Source organism: Crinia signifera, chromosome 4, assembly GCF_055691185.1.
Source record: "Crinia signifera chromosome 4, ASM5569118v1, whole genome shotgun sequence".
Lineage (NCBI taxonomy): Eukaryota > Metazoa > Chordata > Amphibia > Anura > Myobatrachidae > Crinia > Crinia signifera.
Window position 1 is genome coordinate 123,499,670 of NC_139220.1, and position 22,505 is coordinate 123,522,174.

The following is a 22,505-nucleotide window of genomic DNA, read 5'->3' on the forward strand; positions in this document are numbered from 1 at the left end:
AAATATGCTGACCATTTTAATATAATGCATATTAAACTCTTTTTATATATAGAGTTTAAAAAAAAAAGATCCACTGACAAACCTTTTTTATATACATTTAAGTACAATTCTAGCTTTTATATTGTTGTTTTTGGCCAAGACTAGAGACTATAAAATAAAGTTGAACTGTGAGCTAACTTCAAAAACTTTTTTCAAATTAGAGATATTGTAAATCCTAGTGCAGGCCCCTAACGTCATAAATTATCTGCAACTAGGAATTTAGTCAAAGAAATTGTCATATTGTGGCGGTACGAAGTTGTTTATGCATGATATTGTTATCCTTTTGTAAATAAAACGTTGTTTATTTTCTCTGCTGGATACAGTCCTGATTTCAGTAACCATACTACAAAATAGTTCCTCATTCATTCAACCCAACAATGGTGCATATTTATTAAAAATCTGGTTGAACGAAAAATTTGTAGTGCTGCAAGAGTTTGTCTGCCATAATTTACAGGGAAATACAGAGGAGTAGTTCTCCTTTGTTCTGTTAGTAAAATGAGAAAAGCTCTTTCTCTTTGAAAAAAAACATCAGAAAGGGTTTTTCTCAACTTAATGAATAGACCACAATGAGAGGGGAGTAGAGTATTAAAGGATTTTAGTGGTGACTAAGAATCCTCTTTTGTTGTACCTGTAGTATAGCTTTTTTTCCCCCTGTTGCTGTACTTGTTTTACACTCATTATTGCAGTCCTAATATTAATTTTTAACTTTCTAATACATCTTTCACAGCAAGTCCAGCCTGGATTATGGAACATTGTTTCAAGTTGTGTCATAGAGGCTTGAAACTCCATTAACGCTACAGGTTGGACCCCAGTTATTGCCAAGTCTTCCCCCTGACAGCACTTGGTGATGACATCATCTGCAAATGCCGATGATCCAGCTCTCCATATGCTTTTAGCTTGACCCGGGTCATACCATTAACCTCACAGGAAACACTGGTTAGTGCTGGGTTTGATCTTGCAGGTATTACAACCCAGGTAGAACCTTCTACATCAAACCTAGACCCGGGTTTGCACTGAAAAAAATAAGTTTGGAATGAAAGGGGTAAAAATGATGACCCTTAAATGGACCACATATGACATTACAAAGACAATACTGAAATTGCAAAAGCAGAACTTTATTATATATTTTAGCTTTGGTGCTACTTGATTAAAACTAGTGACTAGCCCTGAACACCCAATTTTGGGCAATTTTTCTTAAGGTGAATTTAGATATTGTCTGAAGCATACAGTATGGAAACATTAATGTTATGTAGGAAATAATGGCTTTCAATGAGATTGTTCACTACCTATACTATGCTGCATGAAACAATTTGGGAAGATTTAGAAAGGTTTTTGTTTTTCAACTTGGATTGAAAGGAATTGTCCTAGAGGACCTAAAGAAAAAAATATTTGGTGTACCGTATATTGTTTAGATAGCATTATCCTATTTAAACAGCCATATTTTATCCAAAGTAGAACATTACTTTATGATACAATGTTATCTAGCCAGCTATATAAAAATCCTCCACGTTCTGTTCCATTTCTGACATGCATATACCGTGGCAGCTGGGCACTGGTTTCCCTTCCTGTAACAAATACTGCAGACAGGACAAACCCAAGCTGAAAGGAAGACGACCCAGGTTCGGAAATGTATGGTAGGGAAGTATAAAGCATTTGCAGGACAGGGCAGAGCTGTGAACAGAGGGGACCAGACAGCTCAGAAAAGTGGGCAGAGTGAGTTGACCAGGCATATCCTAGGTCCTTTAACTAGAGTATGTGTGTGTGTGTGTGTGTGTGTGTGTGTGTGTGTGTGGTATGTAACTGAAGTGATTATAAATATTTAATAATGTTGGTGTGAACTCTGCCCCCTACCATCTGTGTCAGTGATGACTTTTATCCAGAACGTTCCAGCATAACACACAACTACACTGTCCAAACACTTCTGTTACATACTCGTGGAACTCGGACAATAACTTTATCCGTAACCGTAATTGCATAGAAGAAAACAAAAAGGCATAGAGATGCACAGGTCACATACAGAAAGACCAACATTTTTTAGAGGGAAAGTGTGAGAACTCGGAATGTTGTTCTTAGTTTATATGCACCCTCGACCATGTTTCAAATAAATGTTCTCTTTTTCTGTGTTCGAGTCCTGACCAGTTATGCAAATGTTATGAAATTTTTGGCAGGAAGTATATTTTCAACGCCCTTATTTACAATACTTAAGACAATAAGGCTTGTTTACATGACCCACCCATAATAATAATTGAATGTGTTATTACAGTAATTCATCAATAAGTATATTCTTTTCAGATGATATAGGTGCCCATATGAATGTTGGACGGACATATAAAAATTTGAACAGAAGCAAAGAAGCTGAAGAGTCCTATTTAATAGCAAAGTCTCTCATGCCACAGGTAAAGAAGTGCTTTCCTTATATTTGTGTAATCATTTTCTCCAATTGGTTTATTGTAATGAACCTTAAATCTTGTATAGCAGGTTTATTTTTTTATTTTTTAACTGACTTACAGATGGAGTGGGTCCCATCTTTGGCCGGCGCTCGCCAGATCCCTTGCACTGGCGAGCGGCGGCGATAGACACACACATGTGCGTCCCAGTTTCCTGTCGGCGGGGGGACGGGAACCCTGTCCGTCTCCGCTTCAGGGAGACGGACAGGGTTAGGGGGGGGTGCGGCAAGGCGGCGGGGACCCTAGGCGACCGTCGGCGAGGCGGCGGGGACCCAGGGGGAGCCCCGTTGTAAGGGGATGCGCGAGCATCTTGTGCGCGCGCGTCCCCTCCGGCGGCTGGCGGGGGATGGCGGATGGTGAATCTTCCGCCATCCCCTGCAAAGCTGGGACCCGCTCCATCTGTACCTGTTTTGGGCTGTATGTGGTCAGAATACAGATAGCTTGTCTTTTTATCATAGAGGTCATCTGAATGATATCAGACTATTTTTGAGGACTGCTTTTTTTTTATGGTAGATTTGTCTACTTTTCAGTGGAATTCAATGGTCAGCAATGTGTAGTAAAAGGTTTGGCTGCACACCACACATCAAGGCTGACGGTAGCTATGCATTGATGATTTTCCTATGCATATCAATAGGTGAGAGGGAAAACTGGTGAAGAAGGTGAATTGTCAGACATTTGTTTGTGTTGACTGCACCAACTTAGATGGCTACAGTAAACTCTGTCCACATTTAAATACAATCTAAATAAGTTTGTGACCTTTTGGAACTAGGTGGGCATATTGTGTAAGCTATTTTAATATTCCAAATAGATTTAAACCAAAGAAAATAATGGTGGTGGGGGGGGGTGTATTCAATCCCGGTTCACAACTGTCAGTCCGTCCCAGCAGCTGTGTTCCTGGCCCGTTTTCGTTTAGCTTGACAGCAAATCGCCAGACGGGATTTAATGTCCTGCCTGCCGATCAGCGAAAAATGTGCATGTCCGCGTTAACGGCCGTGGATTGTCGAGATTTGTTTGCAACAATTCACGGTGTTTCTCAGCAAATCGGGCTTCAGCACTTTTAAAGTCAAGCCCGTTCTGTCAATCTGCCTCTTCAATGCTGTTGTGCAAGACAGCATTGAATAGGTGCCAGTTGCTATTTCCCCCTCGGAAATAGCGTTGGGGATTGAATACCCCCCTAAATGTACGTGGTTTTTCTCCCACTTCATGAACTAAAAGTGGATCTCTGCTTTTACTTAAAAAAAGAAAAAACTAATGGGTGATCAAGTAAGCCAATTTCCCTATATGTATTGTAATTTACTGAGCTGAAGCAGTGCTCATTTATTAGGTGTGAGCAAAAATAAACAATATTTTCTGACCTGGAACATCCAGAATCACATTGTGCAATTCTCATGTGGGATCTTTTTGTTATTTTAAATGTCCTCCTAAAAGTCCTACAAAAATATATGTAGTATTGTATGCATGATGTTATGATGCAATAGTTAAACATGCACAACCATATTTACTTGACAAACTCAATTTGTGTTTCTTTACAAACATGCCTTAGGGTTATAATAGAAGTGTTTAGATTTAAAATTAGGTTAGACTGCCTTTGTTTTGTAAATAAGAATACCACTGACACTACTGATGAAAGCTTTTGCCTGAGGGCTTTCACTAATTCAGTCTGATTACTTTAAAACTTGGTTTATAATATCGAACTACACTGTTCTTGGGTACTACAATTGTACAGATATTATCCAAAGTGACTATATACCCCAAATGCAACAATTACTCTTTTAAATAATTTTATTATATATTTTTTTTCTTAATCCTTAAGTATGCTATGTATGTAAAAAAAAAAAAAAATTTGCAAATGTGTTTATTAAATTGAAAGTAATTTTTACTGGCAAATTACACTATTTTGATTGTTTAGCGCAGCATACAATGTACCTTTCTTTGTACCAACCTCGAAACAACAGATCTTTCCATCAGAGTTGTGATGCGTTGTATGATATTATTGTTGTTTTTTATTGTACTGCAAATGTTGGTACTTATGTAGTAGCAGGGCGCCCACTAAGCAATTTGCTTAGTGGGCTATTCTGCGTAAGAAAATCTCCTAAGTAAGTAATTTATTCACTGTTCTCTCGCCCCGGGCTTATCGCATCGCATGCCATCGCACCTCACGCAAAATCGCATGCGATTTTATAGGGTGCGATGCCATTAACTTAACTACACTGCAATGACATGCAATGAGATTTTTAGGTACCCCGCCACTTTCCACACCACCCTTAAGTGTGGTGAGCGGTGGCGAAACGCATCCTCCTGACCTTTTCATAACCCCACTATCCACGTCGGCGTGGAGTTGATTTTATATAGTGTGGCCACCGAGCCTGAAGCGTGGCGAGCGGATGCGGAATACATGTAAAGTAATCCGCATCCCCTCGCGGGGCTCGCCACTTTGCGTGCTCGGTGGCTCGCTACACTATATATAATCAACTCCACGCCAACGTGGATAATGGGGTTATGAAAAGGTCGGGAGAACGCCTTCCGCTGCTCTCGCCACGCTTTGGAGTGGCGTGGATAGTGGGGGTGTTTTAGGAACACATTCACACCTGCCATATCATACATCTGACACCGTAATGACAACGTGTTAACGACTAACTTTAAGTTTACTTACTAATTAATTATAATAACACATTAATTACATTTATAAACCTAAATCAAGTGAAACAACAAGAATAATGAGAATGAATTAAGAAAAAAAAAGAATAGAGTCACTATGAAGACAGTGCATTTGCCTTCAGAAGCAGCGTCGGAGCATGGAGAATGCGGCGAAAGGGATAAGTAGCGCCCAGAGTCTTTCTCCACATGAATTCTTCCAGGTAGGAATCCAAATTTTTGCGGGAGGTGCCTCTTTTGGCACTTGTTTCGCCATTTACATGCCCCCAACAGCCGCTCAATGTTCTGCGTTTGAACCCCTGACTCCGGGTCTACAAAGTTATATCTATGGTTCACATGCGAGTTCTCATATCCGGCTGCTGAAGCTGCTCCGTGTTGTAGGCCCACCAACAATCAGAATAGATCATCGATCCAGGAGCAACAAATTCATCGATGGCGGCCATCAACGTAGTGGCATCTCGCTTCTCCACTGCAATGACAAAGCAGGCACCAGTCGCCCTGCAAATCCCTCCAAAGATCCACTGCTGAGGCAGCGTCCTTCCCACATTACTTTTACTCTTGTTGAATAGGCTTTTGTCGACCTCTACGACAGGCATTCCCAACCACGGTCCTCAAGGCCCACCAACAGTGCTGGTTTTAGTGATATCCAGGTTTGAGCACAGGTGACTTAATTAGTACCTGAGTGATTCTGATTAAACCATCTGTGCTGAAGCCTGGATATCACTAAAACCTGCACTGTTGGTGTGCCTTGAGGACCGTGGTTGGGAAAGCCTGCTCTATGACCATGCCGGGACCGCCAATTTGCCTATGGGGTTTAAATCAAGTCCATAGTGCAGGCCTCACGCATCAAACCATTGTACTGCACTGCAGTTTTAATAGACATGTGCAGTTCATGGTCACAATATACTTGTCATCTCCTCCCACGAATAGATAAAGCGGACAAGGGTGAGGAAGGGTAAATGGCACCCTGGGAACCAGTGCGCTGCTCTGAGGCTCGCCTTTTTGCGACAGGCCTTAATGTGCAGCGTCACATGCTTTCTTTCATAGATAGCCACATCGGGTGCCCGTTCACACAATTCTGCATGAGCGGCAGCTAATTGTGCTGCTGAAAGAAGAGAGCAGCCTCCTCTGTCTTGGGCAAGCTGAACATATTTGTGACCAGTAGAGCCTTTCTGACACTTCTTATGCAGCCATTCCTGTCAGTAAATTACCTCAAACTGAATCTGACAGGAAGCGGGTACACTACTTCTGACGGACTACGCAAATTTTGACAGCACAGTTACACTAATTGCGTAACTGGCACCAATATAGAAGTACCATATTAACTACTGAGATCGCATCGCACGGCACTAAAACGGCCCATGCGATTTCCCTACGCTAGTGTACGTATGTTAACTGGGCGCCCTGGTACTACATAAGTACCCAAATGTTTTCTCTTTGCATAAACCTACTCTTAAATAATTTAAGTATTCTTCCTTGTTAATGTTTTCCCTTTAATATCAGTCTATACAAATATAATATATTATTCAGCATTGTTTTTAATTTGGGATGGCAGTGTTTTTGAAATGGTCATGGTTTCCTTTGCAGAGCAGATATTGGGCCTCATTTGCTCTTTACTTTATCTAAGTATATTTACATTTATTTATGTTAAGGTAATTCCAGGAAAGAAGTATGCTGCTCGAGTTGCTCCCAATCACCTGAATGTGTACATAAATCTTGCAAACCTGATCCGTGCAAATGAGTCTCGACTTGAAGAGGCTGATCAGTTGTACAGACAAGCAATAAGTATGAGACCAGATTTTAAGCAAGCTTATATTAGCAGGTAAGATATTGAATCTATTACAAAAAAAGACTTACCAAGAATTACAATTTACAGGAGATAATTTGTGTCGTCTTTGGATTGTTCAAGTGCATATGCTGAATTCTTGCCATATTTATAGCAGATTTGTATTTACTTAGTAACACAGTAATTTAAGGCTGAAAATAGACGTTCGGTTGAACTCGACGGACTATTTGACTTGTAACTACAGACTTCAATAAGTCATATCTATAGGATTCCCTTAGTGGCCAAAAATGTATTTAGTTTTGATTTAAATTCATTAACAGTAGTTGCTGTAACCACCCCTGTTGGTTTCAGTGTTATTAGTCATCTGCATCAAACATTGTTGTAGAGCAGAGGTTCGCAAACTTTTTTTTTCTATCCCGTACCCCTTGGTTAGGCTTTTCATTTTAAGAGTACCCCTTCTCTCAATTTGAAATATCCACAGTAGTTGCGATTGGAGTGGAAGTGAGCGGTATGCATATCCTTATGCATTTTCTTATATTAAGGAGTAGCGGAGGAGTAGTGTTTTTGTGTGGTCAGGTTTTGGGTCACTCTGGGGTAGATTTATTAAGCTTGGTTAAGTGATAAAATGTCTTGTTTTGGTACTTGTGTAATAGCACGGTGCACCTGCCAATCAGCTCCTACCTGTCATTTTTCAAACCAAGCCTGTAAAGTCACAGTTAGGAGTTGAGTGGCCGGTGATAAAACAACACTATCACTTGACCGAGCTTCATAAATCTACCCCACAGTGTATGGCCACTGGCTATGTGCTATTTCCGGAGTTAAATAATCAGCACATGAAAATGTTGACATTTGTTTGGGGTTTTTTTTTAGTTTTTTTTTTTAAGTTTTTTTCTTGTTTTTCATACTATTACTATCGATGTGGACTCTGATGGGGATAGTAAAGTATGCTAAGCTTAGTGATAGTGGAACAATGCACCTTGCTCAAAGCATGGTGAGTAAAGCTGTACACTAATTTGGGGTCAATGTCATGAGATCTACAAATATGAAACAAAATAAATAATATAATTTTTTTTCATGTGTCATGTGGGGTTGACCTTTTCATTGCTACCTAATTTACCATACCATTATATGTGGTTCTGGTGTAAGTTTCCTGTCCATCATTTATAGAACTTCTGTGGTCTTCCGCGGTTACTATTAATATTTTTATGTGGAAGAAAAAGGTTGGTTTATGAGGAACAGAAAGACATTTTTCAAGAAAGCAACAAGTCAAGAAGTAAACTTCTCTTAGGGGGGAATTCAGTTACACGGGAGAAAAGGAAGGTTGCCTCTGTTTAAATGACCATGGTTATTGAATAGCACGTTTTTCACACGACAGCCTTGTTAATGCCCGTAAAATTAGTTTAACACACAATATCCATGAAAAGTGCACAGATTCAGGAGTTAACAAGAGTTACCTATGAACGTGCCAGTTATTGGAGATTTTTTTTATTTATTTTTTTCAAGCCACTGGCAGGTGAAAGCTACTGACTTTGCAGCTAATTGGATAGCACTTGGCGGATCAATTGCCTGGTGATCATTTATGATATATAATGAAATCCCATTCTTTGTGTTTACCTTGATTAACTTTTCATTAGATACCTGTGCTTTACAATATTTTAAAATATAAGTTCACTAATTACACTTGAAGACGTAAACAAATTTCTCCATAGAATATCTTAAAACTGTCATATGTATCAGTACTGGCTAGTTATCTCTGATAATTAAATTTGTATTAACCCTTTGAGTGCCAATGTTGCTGAGAGGTGTGCAAAATATCCACTAAAAATTCCAGCATTGCACACTTTTCACTCTTTTTTTTTTTTTTTTTTTGTGGCGCAGTTTTTACAAACTTCAATTAATTGACATCAGATCATTTGTTGGCAATAACTTAAGTGATTCATATACCTCGACACATTGACTTTGGCGCTCAAATGGTTAAGGCCAAGTTATTATCTCTGATAATGCCAGTTGGGTGAAAAATAACTTTCTAAAACTACTGAAAATACACATTATATTCTGAAGAATTAGTCAATAGGTATTAATTTATAACATGGATTGATGTGGAAGTTGAAGAAGAGTCAATATATTGTCCATTGCTTTATATATGTTTAACACTGCTGTGTGTGTGTGTGTGTGTGTGTGTGTGTGTTTAGCACCAAGATGTAGTTTTCCTCACGCTAGACTGAAAATTATAAGCACATATTGGTACACACTTGATGACCTATAGGGGCAGATGTATTAAGCTTGGAGAAGAGATCTAATTTGATAACTTGAAAGGTGATTAATGCCACAGCCAATCTACTTAGTTTGAATAATGACAGGAGCTGGTTAGCTGGTGCATTATCACCTTCGATTTTACATCATCTTCGCAATGCTTAATACATCTGCCCCATAATCACATAGGAAAAATACCAGGGAAACAAAGATTTGTTAATGCCCTATTATGTGTATAAACAGAATTATATGTAGCAGCTGATCATATCCTGATACAATGCATTGAAAAGCAAACCGCTATCCGGTCAAATGCATAGTTATCAAGCAGATGGTGTTTAAAAGATCTAACTTTAGGACTGCATCTGCCTCTGCTGCTTATCCATTTGTGGACACTGTAATTGGTAAGTGAGAAAGCAGCTGTCTGGATTAGAATGAAGAAAGAGAAGATTTATTTCTTCTGTCAGCGATGACGATTGGTACCTGAGCTGCTCAAAATAGTGGCAGGTGGGAGTCTTAGTGGTTTGGTACACCTGTCAAATTGTAATGCATGTGTCCAAATGCAAGCTGGGGGGGGGGGGTAAAAACTGTATACATGTAAGTAAAGGGGCACAGATGTCTCCTACATGTAAACCAGGAGCTTCTCATTTTCACCAGAAGAACTGGGCTTGGACACCTGAAGCCTGTTTTGGGTATCCACATTACTGTGCATAAATAGCGATATCTGGCCAATTCCCTTGGTTGACTGTGGAACACATAATTCTGCATTCTGTAGGTTAGCAATTGTCTTTTTATCATGGAAATAGTCTACATATTGAGTGAACATAGTGGGATCAGATATTTCCCCAAAATCAGCAACTGCATATTACGGGCAGGGAAATGCCCTTTTGAATATTAGAATAATATTGTAAACAGCCAAGAAGTTGGAGTCTTTTAGCAGCCAGGATATTACTGTGATGTACTAGTCTAGATGATGCACTCTGCAAAACCCACAGCATATGCTCTGTAGATCAGACTTGTGTCTGTAGATTAGCCATATTGTCTATTTTAATTTAAGGATGCAATAAAAATTTCAGAAATGCTGTGTGACATTGTCATCTGGCCACACTGTGTTTTAATGTGCTTTTATTTATTAACTTATGTCTTTTTTTTTTTTTAGGGGGGAGTTGCTTTTGAAAATGAATAAACCTTTAGAAGCTAAAGAAGCTTATGCTAGAGCTTTGGAGCTTGATGGGATGAATGCGGATTTATGGTACAACCTCGCAATTGTTTATATTGAACTGAAGGATCCAAATGAAGCCTTGAAAAACTTTAATCAAGCTCTAGAATTGAATCGCAGACATAAGCTTGCATTATTCAACTCAGCTCTCCTCATGCAGGAATCAGGTATGGTTTCTAAAGGGAAATAAAAGCACCACCAGTAAATAAATTAGAGTTACACACTAGAACACCTCTACCATAAAGGTTCAAATGTTCCACACCACAGACTTATGAGGTTAGGTATTTGTATTTCAAATTCTATCTTCACAGATTTATGAACAACATATTTATTTTTTGGGGTCTCATGACAACAGAATCTAGTTCCGCACTTTTAAACCACAATTTTAATGTTTATACATTTAAAGAAATTTCGGTACTTGTGTATTATCACGGCGCCCACGATGTTGATCGTAGTACATCGCATTGCATGCAATATAGCGGCATGCGATGCAATTTTTAATTGTGCAAGCACCCTGATGGGTGCTTACAATGTAAAATGCAACCCCATTGTGAACTCCACCCCCACTATCAACCCGAATCGTTGACTTTAGATAGTGTGTCGAGAGGACACGGATGACTTTACATGTATTCGCCATGCTTTGGGCACGGTGGCTCGCTGCACTCGCCACACTATCTAAAATCGACTACACGCCAACGTGGATAGTGGGGGTATGAAAAGGTCGGAGGACAATATATATTCAGCACATGAATCAAAATAGCATGCCCCTTCACTGAATAAAATTACAGATTTATTTTTTTACACAAAAAAAAGCTTTTTTTTTTTTTTAATATTACATTCCAGTTCACCTTAAAGAGATGGCAATTGCTAAACGGTGACACACGGCGAAAATCACATTGAATGTAATTCACCATCTGAGCATTGAATAACTCATGGCGAATCACATTGAAAAACCCATTGAAAAACAACAGCGAATTGCAGCGAGCATGAAACCGAGAAATGGACGGAATTCACTGTTTGCTTTCGGCGAACAATGAACATTGAATAGGGTTAATTAGATTTTCAGTGAAAATGAGTTCACCACAAGGAGTGAAAACAGCCCGATTCGCTGGAAAAAAAGGTGAATCCAGAGCATTGAATACTGCCCTAGGTATCTCCTGCTGCATGGTATATTGAGGCTAGATGTATGAGAACACATTTGTATATGTAAAGTCCTATCAGATGTCTTTGATTTGTAAATGGATTTTAGATATCAGTAAACAAAGATTAAACACACCCATTTTGTCTATTTAACTAAAACTTTCTTTCAAATAAACATTTTAGTAAATTTTTATTGTCCACATATTTGGCAAGACTAGACTAATGTATTTAAAAAATAATTTTCAAGATGTAAATGATTTACAATGCAATTTTGTAGTATAGAAATAAGAAAATTTTAATTTTGCCTAAATTGATAGGTCCAAAATCATTTGTGCCCATTTTCATCAGCTTCCCTTTAGTAAAAAGTCGAGACTGCATTGGTGGAAAATAGTAAAAAAAGTTGCATATTCACATAAAAACAGTGTATGGGCAAATAATTTGCTGATCCAAGATTTTTTCGATCTTGTGATTTATTTTTTTCCAACAGTCAAAAAATCTGCACTTTTAATTGAAAAGGTCAAATGTAAATTAAAAGATTTTTTTGGACCCTCTAAGGAAAATCCAGAACTAATTGAATACTCCCGATAGATGTATAAAGGCCCTCCTTGCAAGTTTACAATCTATAGGATTCTGATGTACTACAATTGTGCAGTATATACAACTTTTGTTCTATTGCCCATTTAAAATTGGGATATTCATATAAATGTATAATACTATTTAAACAGTTTTAAATTAAGTATGTTTACAGTGATGTTGCATTTCAATGATCTGAAATTTTCTTATTAAAAAGTAGAGTGAATATTACTTTGTATATACAGAATAAATTCTTACAGTTGTCAAACTAGGCTACATTTCTTGTACAACTTGGTAAAAGAAGCAGGTATCATCTGCTAATGGGTACAGTAAGTATTTTACAATTTAAATTCTAACCGGACAAATTTTAAACTGGATTGATTTATAGATGTAAAGGTGGTATCTATCTGAGCAAACCACTGCATCATTGTTCTTAAATTTACTTTTACTTTTGTTAGACTGATGCCTGCACTGCATATTGTATGCCACATACAAGTATTTTTGTTGTGTTCTAATATTAGTTTCATTAGTCTACCAGATCTGCTAATGGCACATAAGTAGTAGTAGTAGTAGTAGAAACATATAGACACGTTGTATTCCCTCTCTTTTTACTCACTTTACCATGTTCATAACAATAATTAGAACAATATTACACGAAAAATATATTACAGATTTATTCATTGAGCACATTAATTTATTGTTATGTGTAGGAAATGTAAATGTAAAAATCATTTTAGAAATGCTCTAGTGTTTTTTTTTGTTTTTTTTTACCAACAATATATTTTATATATTTTATTGTTTTTTTTTTTTTTGGTACTTGTGTAGTTTCACGGCGGCACTTCCCAGGGGATCATATGCAATATTTGCATACGATTCGATCTGTGATGCAATTTGGCACACCCCCACTATCCATGTCAGCCCAACGCGTGGCAAGCGCATGCAGTACGCGTCCTCCCGACCTGTTCATACCCCCACTATCCACGTTGGATATAAATAAAGTGTTGCACGCGCAGCGGAAAACTAACCCAAAGCATGGCGAGCGCACACGGAATACACATTAAGTAATCTGTGTCCCATACGGGGCTCGTTTTCTGCGTCCCTTTGCGGGGCTCGCTGTGCTTGCCATGCTTTGGGCTCGCTGCGCTCGCCACACTTTATAAAATCAACTCCACGCCGACATGGACAGTGGGGGTATGAACAGGTTGCGCAGCTGCGTACCACATCCCCATGCTTCGGGCTGACGTGGATTGTGGGGGTGTGCTAAATTGCATACATTACATATAGTAAATACAACCACACCAGCATTCAGGTAGTAGGGGTTCGTTCAAACTAAACTGCAAAAGGAAAAACTTGGAAGGTTGGGATCCGAGCACCTTCCACACCTTCGGTGACATATTTATGCCAGGCCATCCACCTCACAATCTGGGAAGAGGGTTTGAAAGATTACGGGCTAAATTCAGTTTCCATTGTAAAGTAAATTGGATTTTATGAAAAACTTTTATCACCAGGGAGAGGCAAGGGTTGTTTCCATGCTTGGGCTAATATGGCCATTGCCGCGATACACATTTGTCCTAGCAATGGGATGGGGCCTCAGGGGGGTAGAGATGCAATAGTGCTATTGCTGGGGCTGGGTTGAGGGAGAGACCCATGAACTGTATTGATCAGCTGAAAAACTTCCATCCAATAGTTACGTAGTGAGGGGCAGGATGAAAATACATGATAGAGGTGGCCTACGAGTAAGCAAGTCCCTGGCCTAGAGGCAGCAGGTAGGTCCCGGACTCTGAAGTCCTTGCCTAGCACTCCAGGGGGATGCAGATGGGTAGAGGTGCAGTGCATCAGGGCACTGTAGAAGCAGGATGGCTCAGGAGAAGAACAAAAGCTAAGCACAAATGTGGCTGCTCTCCATAAGTACCAAGCTATGCCCCAGAAATGCTCTAGTTTTTAAAAACAAAAGTTTTGAAAAGTTAATACATTATTATGCAATAGTAGTTGTAAGAAAATTTAAGAAAGAGCTGTAGCTTTTAATCTTTGTTTTATATACTTTTTATAAAATATATGTAACACTTTTTTTTTTCTTTGCTCTAGGCAATGCCAAATTGCGACCTGAAGCCAAGAAAAGACTTTTGCTTTATATTGAGGAAGAGCCACATGATGCAAATGGGTATTTTAACTTAGGCATGTTAGCCATGGATGAGAAAAAGGATTTAGAAGCTGAAAAGTGGATGAAAAAAGCAATAGAGTTACAGCATGGTTTCCGAAGTGCTCTCTTCAACCTTGCCCTTCTCTACTCCCAGACAGTCAGGGAGCTGGAAGCCCTTCCAGTCCTGGATGAGCTGCTACGTTACTACCCAGACCACATTAAAGGCCTTATACTGAAAGGTGACATTCTTATGAATCAAAAGAAAGACATTAAGGGAGCCAAGAAGTGCTTTGAAAAAATCCTAGAAATGGATCCCAATAATGTACAAGGGAAACATAATCTTTGTGTGGTTTATTTTGAAGAACGAGATCTTTTGAAAGCTGAAAGGTGCCTTGTCGAAACACTGGCCTTAGCCCCTCATGAGGAATATATTCAACGACATCTCAGCATAGTGCGCAGTAAAATTATTTCACAAAATGCTGTTGGTGGTGGACACACTGCTCCTCCAACAGCAGGTGCACCATTAGCAGATGAACAAAGGCAGGAGAATGATGAAAAAGGAAAAAAAAAAACTGAGTTTGAAAAATTAAAAGATACACCAAAAACCAGTCCACCAACAAAAAGGAAAAACAAAGAACACATAAAGTCTAACAGTAAACAAGAACAGAATACTGACAAAGATATAAAGCCGAAATCAACAAAAGAAATCAAAGACATTGAAAATAAAAGAGTTGCTGCTTTGAAGCGTTTAGAGGAAATAGAGCGTATACTAAGTGGAGAATAATCTGAAGAATATCTTTCAAACTTCTGGGGTGTGGTGAAACGTTTTGTCTTGTATTATTCAGTCCAGAACACTGTTCACGTCTGGATGAAGATGAAAGCAAATTGAATAAATAACCTTGTAGGTAAATGACACTACTGAACACAATCTCAATGAAATTCCAGGATTCTTTACCTACTTCAAATACTACTATTTTATATAAAAAAAAAAACAATTAAAGCTCATATGCTTTTTGTACTAGTAAATGTGATTTAGATTTTATGTTTGTCATCAACATCTAATAGATATGAGATGGGAGATTACAATCAGCAAGGCTGCACTATTAGGAAACAAGGCAGTTTCACAAATTTCTGGGGTGCTTGGCTACTGCTAGAACATGCTGATCTGTTAATTCCTTCCCCTCATGTATATTCAGAACGTACACTGTATATTAGCTAGGTTTTTTTTTTTTTTAATGATCCCACAGCATATAATAATTAAGGTGTGTATTCTGACATTGTAGATAAAGTGAGGGAGGGATTGAAGGCACATAGGAAGCTTGATGTGCTTATACAACATAAATGCAAGATTCCTTAATATACCTCATTCAACTATAAAAATTTTCCAAAATAAGGAATAATACGTTATACAAAATTCTTCTGGTCCCGACCAGTTTGGTTAAGGGATACTTGACCTGTATTACCTAACCTAGCAATTATAATAACAAGTGTATCATGTTCCATGAAAGGAGAGCGGTGTATTACATGATTTGGGGCGATAGATTAATTTAGAAAACACCATTTCTTACCAATTAATGGATATGGTCTACATTTCAAATCTTGCCTTGTGATACTAAAGTTTTTAGTGCCATTTTATAGATGGTGATTTTAAATGCCCTGTTTTGAGGTTTTAACACATGACAATCCAAGTATTTAGTGTTTAAGGGTTTCCGATAAATAGTGTACAGTGGTTGTTGTGTTTGTCTATTTACTTTCTGTGATATACAGATGTGTCTTCATACACCTCACCTCAATACACAATGCAGTGCGAGACACCAGGTGCGATCTTGACTTTCTAATTTAAATTTGCATCTTATTCACACTGCACACAGGAATTGGTTTTAAGATTAACAGAACTTTGGGATAATGTATTACACCTGTGCAATACGTGTGGGTATAGAGCATCCTGCTTCTCCTCTATTGAGAAGTAGGAAGACGTAGCACACACATGTCATATTATAAAGCGTGGGAGTGAAAACTCTGGTGATCGCTGCCATACCCCCACAGAGCATCAGGCTTGAGTTGATGAGCTGTGTTTCTCCCCTCACTGGTCGCTCGCAGGTATCGCCCTTGTCACTTTGCACACTTCTTTATACATAGCTGTATCGGCACACCTAACAGCACTGATACCGCTGCTTTCCCATAACGAGCATTCATCCATCTACCCCTTGGTGTGTAAAAAGCCACGGCTACAGCCTTTTAACATTTCATATACAGATTCAGACTTGGTCACACACACACACTTGTATAAGTGTTACATATCAAATTACTCAGTGCAACCTCATGCAATGGTTTCCTGGCATTGTGTTGCAAAAAAGATGCTCAACTGAAGCTGAATCACACCGGACATGTCTCCACAAGAACGTGTGTTTGACATAACTGCAACAATAGTGTATGAGGACGTATCTAATTTAGCTAAATTATTTATATTTTAATGGATGGACTGCTAGAAACTCACCACTCGTATAAAAAAAATATTTTTAATTGACCACAACAAATTGAGTAATAACTTTTTGTAAGAAATTGTAAAGAACTTGCTTTAAAACATTTAAATGAGCATGTATAAGGATTGCGGCATAGTGATGATTATGTGCTGATTAGAAAACCTTTCTAACAAAGTTTTTTTTATATTATTATTCTACAATCTGTGTGCTGCTCTTATTCTGAATTTGAACTTCATTTCACGATCTACATATACTGTAGTATTTACCCTCTTTCACATTTTCCTCTGTGCAATGGTGTAAATGTATTTTCAGTCAAAGATATTATCATGTTTTCATATTGGTCATTAAGGGGGATATTCAATCTCCGACGAGCACCTATTCAATGCTGTCTTCCCTGACAGCATTGAGCAGGGTATCTCTGCAGAACGAGCCCGACATCACTAGCTGTCGGGCTCGTTCTGCCGGGAAGTGACGAGCTGCAGCTCCCCTCTTCCCGGCCGCAACTCGGGCCACGCCCCCTTTTCTCTCCCCGGCAGGCGGGACATTAAATCCCGCCTGCATGTTCTCGGTCGAGCTGCTGGGATCCTCACGTGTCTCCACCCAAATCTAAATTTTGCAGTCGGTTATCCTCTAATATCCGGTGGTCAAGCATCACAGTTAAGAGACCTGCACAAACGATAGAGTACAGTACTATTTAATACTTCACTGAAAACATTAAGGTTTGCAGCCCATCGTTACCAGACTCCAAGGACCTTATTCTGATTGATTTGGTCCTCCGTGTGTTCGCACTGAGGACCGATGATGTGCGCATTTGCAGACGCAGGGTGCGTGCACCCACGGCGAACATTCTGCATGTACCCTACCCAGCGGGTGGGGGATGCCGGGCAGCCCCATTAGCATATGGGTACGCCCAGCATTTCATGGCCGTTCCCATGAAAACGCTGGGCCATGCTAATGAGGCTGGGGGGCGGGGGGCGGGCATCGACAGATATCAGCTGCCCCCATATAGGTGTCTCTAAAATGCGAGTGCTGGAGAAAACATTTGATGGTCCCCGACCATCGAATGATTTCTCCCAACCTACGAATGGATGATTATGTAAATTATCCATTCACAGGCGTGCAGGGGGTCGCGCTAGCGGCGTCTGATGGACTCGCAAGGCTGCAAATTTCTCAGCCTTGCGAGTCCATCAGAATAAGGTCCAAAATCTCTGTAAGTCTCTGCACTAGCAAATATGCCTAAAGGCCACCATACACTCGTATGATTTTCCACATGATTTCAACTCATCAGGCCATAAATCATGTTAAAAGTGTAATATCGTTTAACGTTTAGTATGATTCCATTCTGATGACGTACCGTGCACCAGACAGAGCCCCCATTATGCCAGGTAGAGCTGCCATTACGACAGGCAGAGCCCATGTTATGCCATGTAGAGCACCCAGGTTTTTATGTCAAAATAAATAGGTGACCATTGATGGTCAAAACCATCGATGGTCATCCATCACATAGCATAATACCATCGATGCTCCGGTTGCAACATCACCATTGATGGCAGCTATCGATGGAAACCAACCACGCCGATGGCCATCCATTCCACTTAGGAGGTTGCCACCCTTATCAGAGTCCACTAATCTCTTGTGCAATGGCTGGCATCACGCCAAGTCACTGCAGTGCATAGAACTCCGATGAAGGCAGGCACTACCTCCGACATTAGGCCCCGCCCCCTACCTTCCCGCGAATCACGGTACTCATAGCCCAAACTCGTCCCACCCACTCTTCTATATACTCCGTGCAGCGCTGCTGCAGCAGCCTCGCACTCGCAGTGTGTGTGCACTGTGTGACAAGAGAAGTCTATATAGACCATGATTTTAATATACCTGCTGAGACGTTTCTGCAGGCAGGAGGCAGCCGTCCTTTTTCCAGACCGCGGGAGCAGCTGTGTGCGCCCGCGCATGCGCACCAGCCCTCCCGTGGCCATTTTAACTTTGGGACATCTTGAGGCTGGCCGCGGCCATCTTCAAGTAGGGCACAGTGCCGCGGCTAAGCACGGAGACGCCGCCGCGGCCCTGTTAGGAAGGGTGGGTGGCCGTTTCTCCACCAAAATGTGCCGGCCCACCGGGAAACAGCCCAGTTTCCCGGTAGGCCAATCCGCCTCTGACGGCGGTCGAGCAAGCTCGACTGCCGTGACCCTGACATTGAATACCCCCCTAAATGTTCAATATTCTTTTTGAAAGCCAGTTCTTAAGCTTTCTATTTTGATACCGCTTTCACACTGCCAAAACATTTCAGTACCATTCACATCAGTCAACCTGTTTAATCCCCTAAACACATTTCAAGGCAGAATGCAGGGGACTAAATAACGTTTCAGAGCCATTCTCACTGCATAAAAAACGGCTCTGAAATGTGTAGGACTCTGCTTTTTAAACGTTTTGAAATACCGGTTATCTTTAACCGGTAAATCAACTCTGGCTCTTTCCCACTGCAGCCTTAAACGTTTTGAAATGGGGAAAAAACGGCAATATACCGTTTAACAAGTGCATTGTGAAAGTGGTATGAAGGTTTTGTTAGATGTTTGGGTTTTTTGTAATTATTATTATTAAACAAGGGTATGAGCATTTTGTTTTTTATTTAATATGGGCACCGGTTATGACCACTTTGTAGCACTGTTCCCTTGCTCTGTCCATATCATATACCTTTTTTTTTCATGTTATTGCTTTACCCTTTCAACAGCTATTGAAGTGTTTGTACTTTCAGACTTATTAGTGTCTCCTCTTTTACAGGAGAAAAAAAAGCTACATTTTGAATCATTTTGTTGGCAAATGTAAACCTATACTTTTTTTTTTTTTTTTCACATTCTTCTTTAATAAACATGAGCTGTTCTTCAATCCTAACATGGTTTTGTATCAAGGAGGTTGCTTTAGGAATATAAACTGTCAGTGTTTGTGTATTCTATACAAGTATGATATGCAGGTTAAGTATCCCTTATCCAGATATCTGTTATCCAAATTATTCCGAAAACTGTAGTGTCCAGAATGTAAAATTACTACTGGGGACATGATATGTACAGTAACTGGCACTACTGCAGACATGATATGTAACTGGTACTAACTGCCACTAAATAGGTGTAAGAAATTGATTGTTTGGCACTCAAATTCATTGCCTGAGAGAGTAAACAAACTTTTTTCCATGTTTTGAAACCTTGTTTCATGCACACATAAAATACATTTGTGTGTATTTCATGCATTTTTATGTTTCTATACAGCATGAATGCAAAATACCTCAAGATACCTCATTGAAATTTAAAAATATATATATGTGTGTATATATATATATATATATATATATATATATATATATATATATATATATATATATATATATATGTATATATAAAAACTATAGTCATCAGTCCTGTGTGCAATGTACAATAATGAATGGAATTGTTCTATGCGACGGTAACATCAAATTTTAAGAGAAATTTCGGTACTTGTTTCCTAGCACGGCCACAATCTTGGGCATCGTGTACCTTTAAGTTAAGGTACACGATACCCGCAATGGACCCGATTTCCTTTGAAATCAGGTCCATTTTGTCGGCAAAGGAAAAATCGCGGGCATCGCATCGGTCGGGACCATTAACATTGGCCCAGACGCGACCGACGTGATGCCCCCGATTTTGCTATAGGCTTTAATGTTAAAATAATTTTTAACATTGAAATCGGGAGCATTGCGTCGGTCTTGTGCCATTATAATGGCACAAGATGAGATGGACTTGATTAAGTCCATCTCACATAGTAAAAAATGTGAAATGGGCCAATATTACCCATTTAACATTATATATGGCCCCGTCGTCACCCCACAATTGACGTGAACCCGAAGCGTGGCGAGCGCAGCGAGCCCGCGAGGGGCGGCGGTGCGCGTCCTCCGACCTTTTCATTCCCCTACTATCCACGTCAGCGTGGAGCTGAATATAAAGTGTGGCGAGCGCAGCGAGCCACCGAGCTCGAAGCGTGGCGAGCGCACGCGTATACCTGTGAAGTTATACGCGTCCGCTCGCTGCGCTCGCCACACTTTATATTCTCCACGCCGACGTGGATAGTAGGGGAATGAAAAGGTCGGAGGGTTGGCGTCAATCGTGGGGTGGGGTTTACGATGTTAAATTTGGGGGTCTAGGGAATATTTTACATTGAATCCAATGTAAAATTGTGTCCCAGGGACCCTATTCACATTTGATTCAATTAAAAAATCGCGTCGGTCGCATCGCATGGGACCAAATCGCATGCGATGCGACCAACGCGATTTTTCCGACAGGACCACCCCGATGGAAATCGGTGTGGCCGTGCTAGGAAACAAGTACCTAAATTTCATTTATTTTAGTGTAACAATTCTGAATACTTTCTTGTAAATTAAATTAACTCCTTTGTAACTGGTACTCCAGATAAAAGCTGATAAGATTTTACATATCTCAACACACAAATAGAAAAAGGATGCAGAAACACTATTCAAACATTACTAATTAGAATTGTAATATGTGATGGGTAAACCCATAACCCTGGCCAAGATTATGCAAAAACAAAACAAATGTATTATAATTCTAATTGTTTCAATAGTGCACCTTTTTTTTTTCTCTGTGTATGTGTCACATAAGGTGTGCAGTCTAGGTGCCTTCCCTATATATAATATATTGTATATTTGAAGGCATTGTGCACCTTCAGCCTAGAGTAGCACCCCTCAAGACCTGTTCCTGATGATTTTAAGTATGAATACTAGAATTTTCAGACTTCACGTTGAATACAACACAATTAAGGTAACACTAAAAAATTACTGTAAATTGTGGGGCTCCCCTAGTCTGATGGGTTGGGGTAAAAAAAATTATTGGGGGTGGGTGTCCCACACCAACTACTTGAACTTTTAGAGTGTTAGGGATTTACATGCCTAGGTTGCCTGGATGTAGTGTGAAAGCCCATAATCCTGGCAAAGATAATTGCAAAATGTATTACATATGTAATTAGTAATGTTTGAATATAGCATCTCCCCCTTTTTATTCTTTTTGTGTGTGTGTGAGAGAGAGACACTACAGTATAAGCCTCAGCACAGTAGTACATCTCGTTACATTGTGTGCAGTCTAGGGCCCCTACCAAGATTTTTATTATGCAGTGGACCTGTTTCTGAGTTGCAGGTAATGCGATTGTAATTCTGGACACCACCAGTGATTGGACATTCTATGCGAATATCTGTCTGTAATCAAACCGCATGCTTGTTGCATAAGATGCCACTCCGACATGTTGTCGGTGTCAGAGTTGCAACCAATTCTGTTACATGCACATTACCTTTCCATACAGTAAAGCCTATTCACATCTGTGAGATAATTCATATCTAATTGATATCTAATGGCAATAATAACAGCAAAGTAAAATTGAGAACTGCTCATGTAGATAAAAGGACTTAACCCTTTGAGTGCCAAGTGAATTTGGCAAACTAGATGTGAAAATTGCCACAAAAATTTTTTATTCATCATATTGGCCTGTAATGTTTTACCGTATATAGGAAATATCTTTTGTTACTTGTTTCCTAGCATGGCGCGCATCGCATACCATAAGGCATACGCTGGTACAGATGGAGCAGGAGACCTCTTTGGCCGGCGCTCGCCAGATCCCTTGCACTGATGAGCGCCGGCGATAGAGACTGGGATGCGCGTGCGTCTCACACGCACGTGCGTCCCAGTTTCCCGTCGGTGGGGGGACGGGAACCCTGTCCGTCTCCGCTTCAGGGAGACTG

General features: G+C 39.9%; 1 protein-coding gene across 3 annotated transcripts in view; it reads left to right on the forward strand.

Moving 5' to 3' along the window:
- The window catches only part of TMTC3 (transmembrane O-mannosyltransferase targeting cadherins 3), a 94,568-nt gene extending 74,535 nt beyond the window's left edge, over window positions 1-20,033 (forward strand). For all 3 annotated transcript variants that reach the window (XM_083182359.1, XM_083182360.1, XM_083182361.1), the window contains 4 exons: window positions 2,332-2,435; window positions 6,794-6,963; window positions 10,337-10,563; window positions 14,195-20,033. In XM_083182359.1, the coding sequence (XP_083038485.1) occupies window positions 2,332-2,435; window positions 6,794-6,963; window positions 10,337-10,563; window positions 14,195-15,033 (1,340 nt within the window). In that variant the 3' untranslated portion in view covers window positions 15,034-20,033. The remainder of the gene's footprint in view (window positions 1-2,331; window positions 2,436-6,793; window positions 6,964-10,336; window positions 10,564-14,194) is intronic.
- Window positions 20,034-22,505: the final 2,472 nt, after the last annotated feature.